Source organism: Eulemur rufifrons, chromosome 16 (genome assembly GCF_041146395.1).
Source record: "Eulemur rufifrons isolate Redbay chromosome 16, OSU_ERuf_1, whole genome shotgun sequence".
In the NCBI taxonomy this organism is placed as follows: Eukaryota; Metazoa; Chordata; class Mammalia; order Primates; family Lemuridae; genus Eulemur; species Eulemur rufifrons.
The window spans coordinates 29971710-29985790 of record NC_090998.1 but is presented as its reverse complement, the minus strand read 5'-3'; the positions used below and the strand labels follow the sequence as shown (position 1 = coordinate 29985790).

General features: G+C 33.8%; 1 protein-coding gene across 4 annotated transcripts in view; it reads left to right on the top strand.

Moving 5' to 3' along the window:
* The window catches only part of CPNE8 (copine 8), a 228374-nt gene that overhangs the window by 132930 nt on the left and 81363 nt on the right, over positions 1-14081 (top strand). For all 4 annotated transcript variants that reach the window (XM_069489292.1, XM_069489289.1, XM_069489290.1 and 1 more), the window contains 3 exons: positions 3673-3748; positions 8793-8846; positions 12301-12362. In XM_069489292.1, the coding sequence (XP_069345393.1) occupies positions 3673-3748; positions 8793-8846; positions 12301-12362 (192 nt within the window). The remainder of the gene's footprint in view (positions 1-3672; positions 3749-8792; positions 8847-12300; positions 12363-14081) is intronic.

Sequence of the window (14081 nt, the reverse complement as noted above, 5' to 3'; positions counted from 1 at the left end):
GGAGGTAATGGCCAAGCTGTAAAGAAATAGATGAGCGATACAGGCAAGGAATATGGCAAAAGTAAGGGAGGATGACAAGTTTGTATATAGGCACTGTCCTACATGTTTCAGGTATAAATGTGACTATGCATGATAACATTTTTTCCACTATAAATGGAGCATGGAAATGATTGTAATATACAGATTTTATTCAAAATTTAATCATTTTACTCAAGGCTTTTTAGGGCCAAATTACTAGAAATACTGGTAATCAATTTGCTCTAAATATCTCTTTAATTTATTCCCTCAGACTTTAAATAACATATAATATTATAAAAAGTATGGAGAATAATACAGATGTAAACAGACACAAAGAAAATAAATGGCACTGGAGTAAACTGCATTTTGTAGATGCAGTCAGAGAGCTTGGAAGGTAGAACATAGACTAATTATTTTAGTTACAATTAAATTAACAGGAAATAGCAAAACTCTCAATAGTACTATTGAATCACAGGGAAATCGTTGGTTGTGATTTATTATCGAAGTATTTTCCATGATATTTCTCTATATAATGAGAATCGTTTCACTATTACAGTATTGAACATCATGAACAGATAAAATATTAAAGCAAATTAAATTTTCTTTTAATCTTAGAATCTAGAATAGTTGATGATAGAGAAAAAGATAATTATAAGAATAAATCAGTGAAAGCTTCCTTTAATATTCACTTTAAAGTACTTATCTATGATTTAATATACAGTATTTGAAGTTGGACAGGTTACAAAGGTTGGAAATTATAAAAATATCCATATACTCAAAGAGATCTGTAACAAAATTGACCTGAGAACCTGTTTACTTTCTACCCAGATTCTTCAGATTTATTCTTGAGACAAAGCATTTTCTATCTAGGGTTGGCTATTTTATTGTTATCTCTACCGCCTTATGTTTATGACCTTTGGCGAATCCTCATTTCTGGATCATCTATTTCTCTGGATGCTGAATGAATACAATCTTGTAGTTTTCTTTATCTCACAGAAATGTTGCCTTGGAGGCCAAAATGCAATTTGTGACTCAGTACACACTCTCCTCTACAGCACATGGATAGCATTGCATTTATATGACATGCAAATTTGGTGTTATATTCAAAATAATCATTTGAACAAGATTTAGAATGGGGGGGCAAGTGTTTTATTCATCGTTTCATTTATTTATTCCCTATCTTATTCTGAAAGGAATCTAAGGCAGCTTGTAGGGATGCGTGTAAGACAATAAACTAAACAGTCAGAGGAAATTGAAGCATAGGAATGATAAGGGTGAAAAATCTGAAAAGTCCGCCAAGGACAGCACATCACGAAGACGTATCTTTCTAGAGATGGCCCACACACATTTGGCTGTAAGATGTCTGACAACTAATGCGAGGAGAAAGCTCTCTCCTTTTCATGATAAACAGAGTTGTTTCAGAACAGGAAGTCCAAGTCAGCACAGAAACACATATTCCTAGTATTGACACCAAAGGGGAATATTCTAGACCTGTTCTTCATTACTCAATTCTGTAGAGAGTAACAAATTTAACATGAACAAAGCAGAACCAAATATCAAAGAACTGCTACTTAGAAAGTTACCGCATGACTTCAAGATGGGCACGTCAATGTGTAGTTTGGTAAACCCAACCATTTCAGCAGGGTCCAGATTTGCCACTCCTTAGACTGGCTTTTTCCAAATGGATGTAGAACATGTCCTTGAGATTTGATTGAGCAATTGAATTTACTGGAGACTGGTAAATATTGCTTCCCTCTACCAAGTTTTTGATAAGCGTTATCTGGTAGGAATTTAGTATTAACAATTAAGAGCTGAACATTAGATTTAGACAATTAACCCATCAGGGGTAAGATGAGCACAATCAGAAAACTACCATCAGAGCTCAAATAATCCCGGCATTTTTTAAGGCCACTCTGTTAGGTTCCCACCACTGCTGTGGTGAGCTCTGGTTATAAAAGCCTTGTCCACACCTTTCAACATCAAAGTGGTGCGTTTGAAGTACTCTAATAGAACCTTTTATCTCAGTGATTATTAAGATGTGTGAAACGTGAATAGCAATGGAGGAGGATGGATTCCAAACAGAATAGTGAGAGATATCATGGGTATGGACTTCCACTTCTGAAGGTCAAAGAGAATTATTTCATTTGTTCTGATTAAACCAGTGTTACCAGATTTCATAAGAAATGTACTAACACTAAAGTACTGCTTTGTAACTTTCCTTGTGTAACTTGAAAGAGTGAGATCTAGAGCTTTGGGTTCATAAATATGAATATATCACAATCGACAATCTTCTTTGATTTTCCATACTCATGGGTGTAAATCTGCTTCTGAAAGTTTAATCTGTAAGTGGTCAAGATGATACTGGTATAAATAGTAATATCCCATATAAAATATGGTGATGTATGTATAAGATTTTTAGTAAGGGAGAACTGGGAGACTGAATATCTAAATGAAATATACCTCAAATAAGTTTTTAAAAACAATCCTTATTGCAAAAACTCTACTAAAGTTAAAGGAAGCTAGCATTTTTTTCTCTTCCAAATCCCATCTTTAGAAATCAGTATTTTGGCTGGTTAAGCACAACTTATTTGTTGCTTATTACTGGTCACCAGGTCCTTGGAAGGTTCATGGATTTTAAGTGATTCACAGCTAAACATTAAACTAGATGGGGGTTTGGAGAAAAACCATTTTTATGGCAACGAACGAACAGGTTGCATTTGCAAAATGAATGGACCAAACTTGAATTCTGTGATACAAATAGCTACTGTGACATCCTTTATGTTTATTATACTACTTTAGCTTCTACAATCTATATCTTCTTCCTCTGACACATTATGTTTCACCATTGCACTAAATACTAGCATTTGTGCACTTATTTCTTAGCAGTGTGTGTTCAACTTAGTATTTGCCATTAAATTAACTCAGAGGAGTAAAATACAAGTCTGCTCTAAATTGGTGAAAATTTAACATGTTTTTTGTAGTTGTATAGGTCAACCTAGGTAATCACATTGATTAGTGAGAACTGATACATAGTGATTGACTCAATCCCTACTCTCCTTCCCTACACTGAGAAGGCACCTGAGAAGGCAATGATGATTGCTTAGGGTGATGAATTAAGAATTACCATGTTGGTATTAGCAAAGTACTTATTGACTATTATTATTAAAAAAAAAGGCTTGGTGGCTATTTTCCTTGTTAACATGTCATACCCCTTTAAAAATAGCATCCAACTATACTTTGGCCATAGGAAAGTTTGAAGATTTCTGTATATTATATTTGTGATTATAGATATGGATACTAATAAATTTCAAGTGTCTCCCATTTTCATCCTAATACATAATTAATCATTTGGATAACATAGACAATGTAATGTTTTTGAGACATGAGTTATTAAAACTATGCTTGTTTGAAATGTTAATCTTGATGAGATAAATTAAATATTTGAATATTAATAAAATGTAATTGTCGAGTATACATGATTTTGGATTAAAGAACAATGCAATTAGGTATCAGTCCTTTAAAATATAAGTATGTTCATAATAATATAAAGCATTTCTTTCATAATGATTAAACTATACCTTTCTAAAAAGCTTTAAAATATAATTGACAAATATACGTAAGCTAATACTATATACTTTTTCTTCTTAATTTTAGTCATGATTTTATTGGAGAATTTACAACAAGCTATAGGGAGCTGTCTAGAGGACAATCACAGTTCAATGTATATGAGGTAAGAGGCATTTTATTTTACCATTATTTTCCACTGGAATAAGTAAATTTATGCTTTAAAAATATGGATTTTGCAAAGGATAATTGCTAAAGGTTAACTGAGTATCAGTATGTGTAAGAACATTTAAAGTTATTGAGTAGACTTGTTTCTTAGATTAAATAATATTATTTTTCTTCAAGTCACATGGTCTTTTAAATCTGTTTTGAGAGATTTTTAAATTCTTGCTTATAAAACAATTTCTTATTTTTTAAAAAAATTCAATATGGACACAAATTCATTGTTTCTTAAGCTTCAGCTTTTATATTTTGCCTTCCTACCGACCTCCTCCCCAATCTCTCTTAATAAAAATAGGAAAATAGCCATTTTAGTTGTGTCAATATAGGGTTAGGAAATGGGCTGTGGTCTGCATAGCATGTCTGGGCAGCTTCACTGTTATTTAGGAGAGGACAAGGGAATGACAAGGTCATATGCAGTCATTGAAGAAATTGAAGTTATTAAAGCAAATGCATTGGACTTATTTCTAGCTTAAACCCCTTGCTAGTTAAACACCAGATATGTGTAGAGCATATGGTATGTTTAACATTGTTAATTCTTGAGCTATGTTATCCATACATTCTCTATAATTTTAAAAGTTAATATATGTGACAGCAAAGGGGACTATTTCAGTATTTAATTAATAATGGTAACTCTTCTCTGCCAGGTTGACACTAAAATTAACCTCTTTTTAGAGTGGAAAAATCTCCTTGTACAACCTTTTTACTGGGCTAAAGTAGTCATATTTTGTTCATTAACTTCAGAAAAAGTTTATATTAAGTGGTTTCTATATTCTAGGTTTTATGTTAGGCCCTGGGAATATAGAGATGAATAAAAATTTCAGTGTCTAGCAGGAAAGACGAACATAAAATATGTTTAGTGTACACTGATATGTACTCTATAGAGTAGTATACTTAGTAGACTATGAAATTATTACAAAGAGGCCAAACTTAGCCCCAAAATGTTGCTCAGTCAAATCCAAAGGTGGAGTAATGGATCAATCTCTTCCATCTGAGTCTTTCAAGGGAAGAATACTAAGGCTCTAAACAAGTAATGAAAGTAATGCAAATACAGGTTATAATTTGTAAATGCCTGTTTTATCTGCCTAACCTCAAGGCTGAGAAGGAACAACACATGCATACTAGTTCTCCTGTACTTAAGGGTCATCCAGTCACCACGTAACCCTCCAGAGATCAACCGCTTTGAGTTTCTTTAGCTTTTATAAAGTTTTCTGATCTTTGGCGTCAGTCAGTCCCCACTCTCTCTAGTCCAACAAAGCTTGCTTAATGAGACGACTGGTGCCACATCCGATGAGATGACAAAGAAGCTTAAAAATGATTATTTACCCTGGAAGGCCATAACTTCAAATATAAATGTTTTCTTATTACACATATTATCAATAGAAGAGATCAGTCTGAAGAAAATCTGCAAGACTGTTGTGAATAGTTTCAGGATTTCTGTGGATAGCTGTTGCTCCAATACATTAGAAACTTCATTTTCTGCACTCATGTAAGAGATTAAGTTTTGAAAAGACAACCAAGGAAATTTTTAGCCATTATTTCTTCAAATAATTCTTTATGACCCCCTCCCCTTTTTGGTACTATGTTAGGCTCTGTTCATTTTTCTTCATTCTTTTTTTCTTTTTGTTCCTCAAACTGGAAAATCTCAACTGAGATATCTTCAAGATTACCAATTATTTGTTCTGCCAGCTCAAATATTCTGTTGAACCCCTCTAGTGAATTTTTCATTTCAGCTGTACTTTTCACATTGAGAATATCTATTTCTATTTTTTTAATAATTTTTATCTATTTGTTGGTATTTTCTATTTGGTAAAACATTGTTTCAAACTTCAATTCTTTATACATGGATTCCTTCTTTCAACATATCTATAATAGCTGATTTAAAGACTTTACCTAATCTTTTATCTACCAGTCCCCAGGGAAAATTTCTATTGACTACATTTTGGGTCCTACTTTCCTGTTTCTTTGCATGCCTTGTATTTTTTTTTGTTGTTGTTGAATGCTGGACATTTTAAATAATATAGTGTAGCAACACTGGAAAGCAGATCCCGCACCTTCTCCAGGGTTTGCATTTGCTGCTGTTTATTTAATGATTTTCATGGAGTAATTCTATAAAATCTGTGCTCTTTGTTGTGTGGGTCACTAAAGTCTTTGCTTGGTTAGTTTAGTGATCAGCAGATGATTTGACAGAGATTTGTGTACCTTGGGACACTCCTTATATGCGCCAACAGTATAAAACTTTGCCATAGCTTTCACTTGCTATTGAAGCAGAGACTTGAAGTCAGCCAGAGAGGAAGGATTAAGCTTTCCTTAAGTCTTTCCTGGACGTGTGTACAGCCCATCATAAGTGCACAACCTTCTAGATTCCCAGCAATATGCCAGAGTTTTTAAAAGCCCTCTATTAGACATCTTATTCCCCAGATTTTCCTTTTTTGGGGGGCAAGGTTAGCCTCTTAATCGCCCCAGATTATATTATCACCTCCAGCACATATGCTATTAAACGATTGCCACTGATTGTTTTCAACAAATGCCCTGGAAATAGAGCTTTTCCCACTGAGCAAGTTTTGAGTCAGTGAAATAATGACAAGCCCCAGCCCCATCAAAGGGCTTTTCAAGGGAGCTTCCAAACAAGTCAATTAATGAAAATTCTCTGGAAATGACACTTTTAAAAAGTTTTATTTTGTTTTTGATACATATTAATATTAATTATTAATATTCATATTAATTATACATATTAATGGAACACAGTGTGGTGTTACCATACAGATATATTAGTACCTTATATAGGGATCAAATCAGGGTAATTAGCATATTAATCACCTCAAACACTTTTTGATGAACTCCATACCCATTCTGTCCCCTGCAGTGGCTTTTAGACTGCTGGTTTTCACAGCTATTGTGGTTGCCAGGCTGCTGCTTTCATTGCTGCTACAGAGCTGGGAAAAGTGGGACCAGAATAAGACAAGTTAAGATGCCACAGTGAGATTCACCCATTTTCTTGACTGAATGATCATCAAGATTGTTGTAAGCTTTTGATTGATTTCTAGATTCATGAAAAAAAGTCAATTTGACAATTTTTGCTAGTGTTCTCATTGTATTTATAGGGAACCAAACATTTAGAAATCCATACTCCATCATTCTGAAAGTGCTTCCCTGGTCCATTATTTGGCTTTATAAATGATAAATGCTATTGTATTTACATATTATATAATTTTATTATTATTTTTCTATCAGATGCATTATTAGTGATTAAAATGGTCCTATGTGATTAAATGACAAATCTTTATGTAATTTAATTTAAAAATCAAATAATCTAATTCCTATGTGATGATAAAATTATTATATGCTGAAAGCCAAAAAGATTAATATGAACTGAGAAATGATCATGAAATTCTACTACAAATTCACTCCTAAAATTCAGGGAAAACCTTCTCTTCTATACAATAGATATAGTGCTAGATGGATGATTTTTAGATAGAAAAATACTGAAATACAATTTTTCAGGAAAATATATCACTGAACTTATTATTTAACTTTTGATTGAATTTATTTTATTCCCTGATTTTCCTATAAGTACAGTGTTTCTTCAATAATTTTGAGGAACTGAGGAATTCCTCAAATCTCAAGATCAAACCTTACCTTTCTCCCCCAAACCACCTTCTCCGTATTTAATGGCATAACCATGGAACCATTTACTTAGGCTGAAAAATGTTCCACCCTGCTGATGAAGCCTGACCTCCTGAGTGCTGTGTGTTTTCCTGCAGAATGTGTGCAGTCAGGGTTTTCTGCAATAAATAATAACATTAATGTGTTGAATGAATGAGCAGATGAGTCAATTTCACCTTTATGTTTTCTTCTTAAATCTGCCAAATTCAGTTTGCTCAATTTTCTCAGCATCTTTTGTGAGCCATTTTCAATGGTACTGCCTTATTTAATGCTTTATTACTCCTCTCATGGATGATTTAAAATAGGACCCTAACTGTTGCCTCCAGTTTCTCTCCTTCCAACTCTATCCTGTAGACTGATTTTATCATTCTCGCATTTAAACCTCAGTTGACTAACACCCAGACTCCCTACCCTACTATTAAGGATCTCCTTAGCAGCTCAGCTCACTTTCTCAGATTCACTTTTAATCTCTTTGTGTGTGTTCTCTGCTCCAGCCCACCTGGGTCAGTTCCTTTTTCCTCTTTCTAGAATCTTGTATTTGTTGATGTCTTTTTATTGGAGCCCTAGTTTAAATTAATAAATTCTAGTTCAGATAATACTTATTCATAAATTCTTCCATCTTTCTTTCCCTGTCAGATGTTTTCTCCATATTTTGAATTGAGATGATCTGAAGGATTCTCTCTTAAGGCACTTATGTATATATTTATCCTCTTAGATTAACAGGTCTTACTCATCTTAATAGTCCCTATATCCCCCAGTGTCTTGTGCAATACAGAAGTGCAGTTATATTTCCTCATGGAACAAATAGTCAAAAATTCAGTCTTATGTCCACAAACCAGACCTTTGCCAATTATTAAGTAGCATGAATATCTCTTGGAAATTACTACAATTATAAAGCAATAGCTAGGTCGATAGATCCCTTAAATATTCACACATTGGGTGATTTACTGTATTAGTTTAATCTAATAAAAATGCCACTGGAATATACTTTTCTTTAGCAACCCCTAATTTTTCTATAAAGCAATTATTATTATTTAGAACCTTGGATATTAAAGGTCTCTATCATGTCAAGATGATGCAGATGGTTAAAATTAATCAATGCATAAAGTTGAGAAGAATATTACTTTCAAAAGATTTTTTTAAAAGACGGTTAGTATTAACTTTTGCAGAGAACTTTTGACCAAATGACTGTCCAAGTGTCAACTGAAGGCATTTCTAAATGAATACGTGCATAAGAAGTGAAGGCAGCAGGCTGAACTGCACAATTAAAAAAAAAAATCGATATAAAACCTAACACATTTTAATTGTTTTATCTGCTTTTTAAGGTGGTGAATCCCAAAAAGAAAGGAAAAAAGAAAAAATATACTAATTCTGGAACAGTAAGTCAAATTTCATGTTATTCATTAAAGATTTAAATTGATGAAAAACAGTATATTTTTATAAATATAAAATAGACTAGAAGCAACTGAAAACTGAGCGAAGTTTCACTTAAGATTTTAATATGACTTCCAATACTATGTTGAAAAGTAATGGGGACAGTGGGCAGCCTTGTCTGGTTCCAGTTCGAAGTGGGAATGCTTTCAGTTTTTCCCCATTCAGTATGATGTTGGCTGTGGGTTTGTCATATATGGCTTGTATCATTTTTAGATAGGCCCCGTCTATGCCTATTTTGTTAAGTGTTCTTATCATAAAAAGGTGTTGAATTTTGTTGAATGCTTTTTCTGCGTCTATTGAGGCTGCCCACTGTCCCCATTACTTTTCAACATAGTATTGTAAGTCCTTGCAAGAGCTATCAGGCAAGAGAGCAGAATCAAGGGAGTCCAAATAGGGACAGAAGAGATCAAACTCTCACTCTTTGCTGATGATATGATGTTATATCTAGAAAACCCCAAGGTTTCAACCAAGAGACTCCTGGAATCGATCAATGAATTCAGCAAAGTCTCAGGATACAAAATCAATACACACAAATCAGAGGCATTCATATACACCAATGACAGTCAAACAGAGAACCAAATTAAGGACTCAATACCCTTCAAAATAGCAACAAAGAAAATAAAATACCTAGAAATATATTTAACTAAGGAGGTAAAGGACCTCTATAGGGATAACTATGAAACACTGAGGAAGGAAATCGCAGAACATGTAAATAGGTGGAAAACCATACCATGCTCATGGATCGGTAGAATCAACATTGTTAAAATGTCTATACTGCCCAAAGTTATCTACAGATTCAATGCAATCCCTATTAAATTACCAACATCTTTTTTCACAGACATAGAAAAAATAATTTTACGCTTTGTATGGAACCAGAGAAGACCCTGTTTAGCAAAAGCAATCTTAAACAACAAAAACAAAATGGGAGGTATTAATTTGCCAGACTTCAAACTTTACTACAAGGCTGTGGTTCTTAAAACAGCCTGGTACTGGCACAAGTGCAGGGACACAGACCAGTGGAACAAAGCAGAAAATCCAAATATAAAACCATCCTCATGTAGCCATCTAATCTTTGACAAAGCAGACAAAAACATACTCTGGGGAAAAGATTCCTTATTTAATAAATGGTGCTGGAAAAACTGGATATCCACATGTAGAAGACTAAAACAGGACACACAGCTCTCACCCGTCACAAAAATTAAATCACGGTGGTTAACAGACTTAAACCTTAGGTCAGAAACTATTAGAATTCTAGAAGAAAACGTAGGAAAGACTCTTACAGACATTGGCCTAGGCAAAGAATTTATGAAGAAGGCCCCTAAGGCAATCACAGCAGCAACAAAAATAAATAAATGGGACCTGATCAAATTAAAAAGCTTCTGCACAGCCAAAGAAACAGTCACGAGAGTAAACAGACAACCTACAGAATGGAAAAAAATTTTCTCATACTACACATCAGATAAAGGACTGATAACAAGAATCTATTTAGAACTCAGGAAAATCAGTAAGAAAAAATCGAACAACCCTATCAAAAAGTGGGCAAAGGACATGAATAGAAATTTTTCAAAAGAAGATATAAAAATGGCTAACAAACATATGAAAAAGTGTTCAACATCTCTAATCGTCAGGGAAATGCAAATCAAAACCACAGTGAGATACCACTTAACTCCAGTGAGAACGGCCTTTATCAAAAAGTCCCAAAACTATACATGTTGGCGTGGGTGTGGAGAGATAGGTACACTCATACACTGCTGGTGGGACTGTAAACTAGTGCAGCCCCTGTGGAAAGCAATGTGGAGATACCTTAAACAGATTCAAGTAGACCTACCATTCGATCCAGCAATCCCATTACTGGGCATCTACCCAGAAGAACAAAAGTCATTCTATAAAAAAGACACCTGCACCCGAATGTTTATAGCAGCACAATTCACAATCGCAAAGATGTGGAAACAACCCAAATGCCCATCAATTCATGAATGGATTAGCAAAATGTGGTATATGTATACCATGGAATATTACTCAGCTATTAGAAATAATGGCGATATGGCATCTCTTTGGTTCTCCTGGAGAGAGCTGGAACCCATTCTATTAAGTGAAGTATCCCAAGAATGGAAAAATAAGCACCACATGTATTCACCAGCAAACTGGTTTCTCTGAGTGCACATTTGGGATTAATACCAATTGGGTATCGGACAGAGGTCGGGGCTGGGTGGAAGGGATGGGTGTATACCTACTTGATGAGTGCGATGCGCACTGCCTGGGGAATGGACACACTTGAAGTTCTGACTGGGGGGGATGGGGTGGGGGGAGGGGAGGGGTGCACACCTACATGATGAGTGTGATGTGCACTGTCTAGGGAATGGACACAATTGAAGCTCAGACTCGGGGGGATGGAGAGGCATGGGCAATGTATATAGCCTGATCTTTTGTACCCCCATAATGAGCTGAAAAACAAACAAATAAATTAAAAAAAAAAGATTTTAATATGAAGGAATGTAATAGAAAAATTAACTTCCTAGCAGAGTGATTGTAGTGGAGTACACCTTAGAGGAAGAAGTGGCTTGGCTTCCTGCAGGTTATCCTAGGGCTTGTAAGGCTTCCGGGGGAAGCTGAAGTTTTGTAACGATTTCTTCATTCAGTGGAATCAGAGTGCAGAGAAATGGGCAGACATGAAAAATTTAAGTGATAGTAAGAAATACTAAACTCTTTATAGGCTACATTTAACTGTTAAGATTCATTTTGTGGGATGTGAAAGTGCTCATTTATAGTGCATTAAAATTGACAACTCTGTGGGAATGATGGACTAAATCAGTACAGAAGGATACAAAGATGTAAGTGTCTAAAAATTATAAAAAAATCAATATCATCCTCTTTTGAGAAAAAATATGCTGAAAAGAGTTTTCCTAAGATTAACTGTTCTTGGGAAAAGCAAAATCTAAGTTTTCTCCAAGTTGTTTTTTCAAAGGTTTCTGTAAAGCAAGACACTTAAAATATTAGATGTCCTCATTACAGGACCAAGACAAAAACACACATCTCTTCTTCTACAGCTTAGCTCACTGATTTTGGTTTTTTAGTTTTAACCATTTTCTGACTCCCTTTCATCTTTCCTTTTATCTAAAATAGGAAGTAACACAGTGTCCTTGAACATAATTTTCATTCTATTCTTCAAAGGAAGTAAACTGATCATAGAAAGGAGTTAATTTTTTTTTTTTGGTCCCTTTTCTTCAGATAATTTGAAATGTAAGAACAATCAGTCCTAGCAGATTTTAATAAAGGATAATATCTTTAGAGAATTTCAGAATGCTAGGAAATATGATTTTCTCTCTAATAGTTTGGAGTCCATTTGGGGTTACAATCAGTACTATCAGGTAATTCTGTTTTTGGCTTTTTTTTCTTCAGGTAACTTTACTCTCTTTCTTGGTAGAGACAGAAGTTTCATTCCTTGACTATATTAAAGGAGGGTAAGTCATTCTTTGATGTTGTTTCATTGCTTAAACATTTCTTTGAATGTATATAGTAGGATATACCTGGAAACTGAAATGAGCACCTTACTGATGCCTGGCCTATTGTACTTTTGTTTCGGACATAAATGAAAAAACTTATATACCTAGAACTATTAATTTTGGGGTAAATTGTAACTTTTTTTAACCCAGAGAAAAAACTTTGTTGTATTATTAACAGTAGTGGATAAAGCCATTATGTACACTTTTATAGGATGTTTCATTTGCCATAGGATTTTTATATGCACTGTTTATTATTTTTAAAATAAGAGAAAAGCTGGAGGGCTTGATTTAAATGTGCTTGTATCCAGAGTATTAAAAAATCCCACCCCCCATACTGTTTCTTTGATAGAATGTCATCAGGCCAAAGAAAGGGATGAGGGAATGAAGGGGCCAAGGGAACAAAGACATTTTCAGATTTGATTTTGACAATTTTTGCTGGTGTTCTCATTGTCAATAAATCATAATGCAGAAATGGGTGATGAATAGTCATTTAGTTGCCCTCATGGCTTCCAGGCAAGAACACATTTCAGAAAAAAAAAAAAAAAAAAATGGTGGTTGTAACCATTCTTGAAATTTTTCAAAGTCCAGACAGATCCTGTGTTGGTAATGTATTATAAATTTTTATATGCTAGTTTTTAGGAAGTCTTTTCAATTTTGTTCCTCTCTTTAACCTAGTTGTTGCTCTCTTTAACCTAGTTGTCTCTGTTTTTAACCTGACCAAGCACCCCTAGAAATTTAAAACAAGCATTCATTCTCACAGTATAAAATATCCACATACTTTATTTGCCTTTACCTTGCAATTACGAAATACAATAACAGTCAGATACCACTCATGTAAACCTTTTCCTAATTATGAAAATAACAAATCATATCAGCTTGAAATGGAGAACAGCAATATTAAAATCACTGTAGAAATAAGTACTTACAAACTTCTAAATATCTCAGCAAATTATTTTTATTTTTCTTGATAGATTTCCCTCAGATATTCTTTTTTTTACCTGTTTGCCCTTGTAAACATTGACATTGTAAGCCTTTTGGACTTTCTGCCCTTGTTATTAAGAAACCTCAACCTCCAAGTAGATAAATGCACTGCAATGACTGAAAAGCTTATTAAAAGCAGACACTTGATTACATAAAAATTTCTGAATAATAGCAATATAAAATATAGAGTTTCATTCCTTTCAAATTAGAATTATAATAGTTGGCAATTTATTATGTATAATTCAGTAGTGGCTATTGACTGTCTTGTGAATGACATCAGTTTGAATATCTGGACTCTTCCAATGAAAAAATATTCTGAAAACTTTTGAACACCTCAATGACAATTAGTATGCTTCATAATAATTTTTTTCTAAAACCACAGAATGTTTTTATTTTATTTTATTTTATTAGTGTTTATTTTCAGGTATTGGGAAAATAAGTATTATGTCTCCCAAATTTTAAAATAGCTATATTTTGTATTTTACATTATAAATATAAAATGTAAGATGGTAAAAAGAAAAGTTGGAAATCATTTAATATGAAGTTAGAATCTCCTATTACCACGCACTCTAGGGATAATCACCATTAGATATTTGACCTATATTCTTCTCTGTTAATTCCCTAACACGTGATTATTTTTTTAAAACAGTAGGATCACACTGTGTACAGTACTCTGCATCATATGTTTTGTTCATT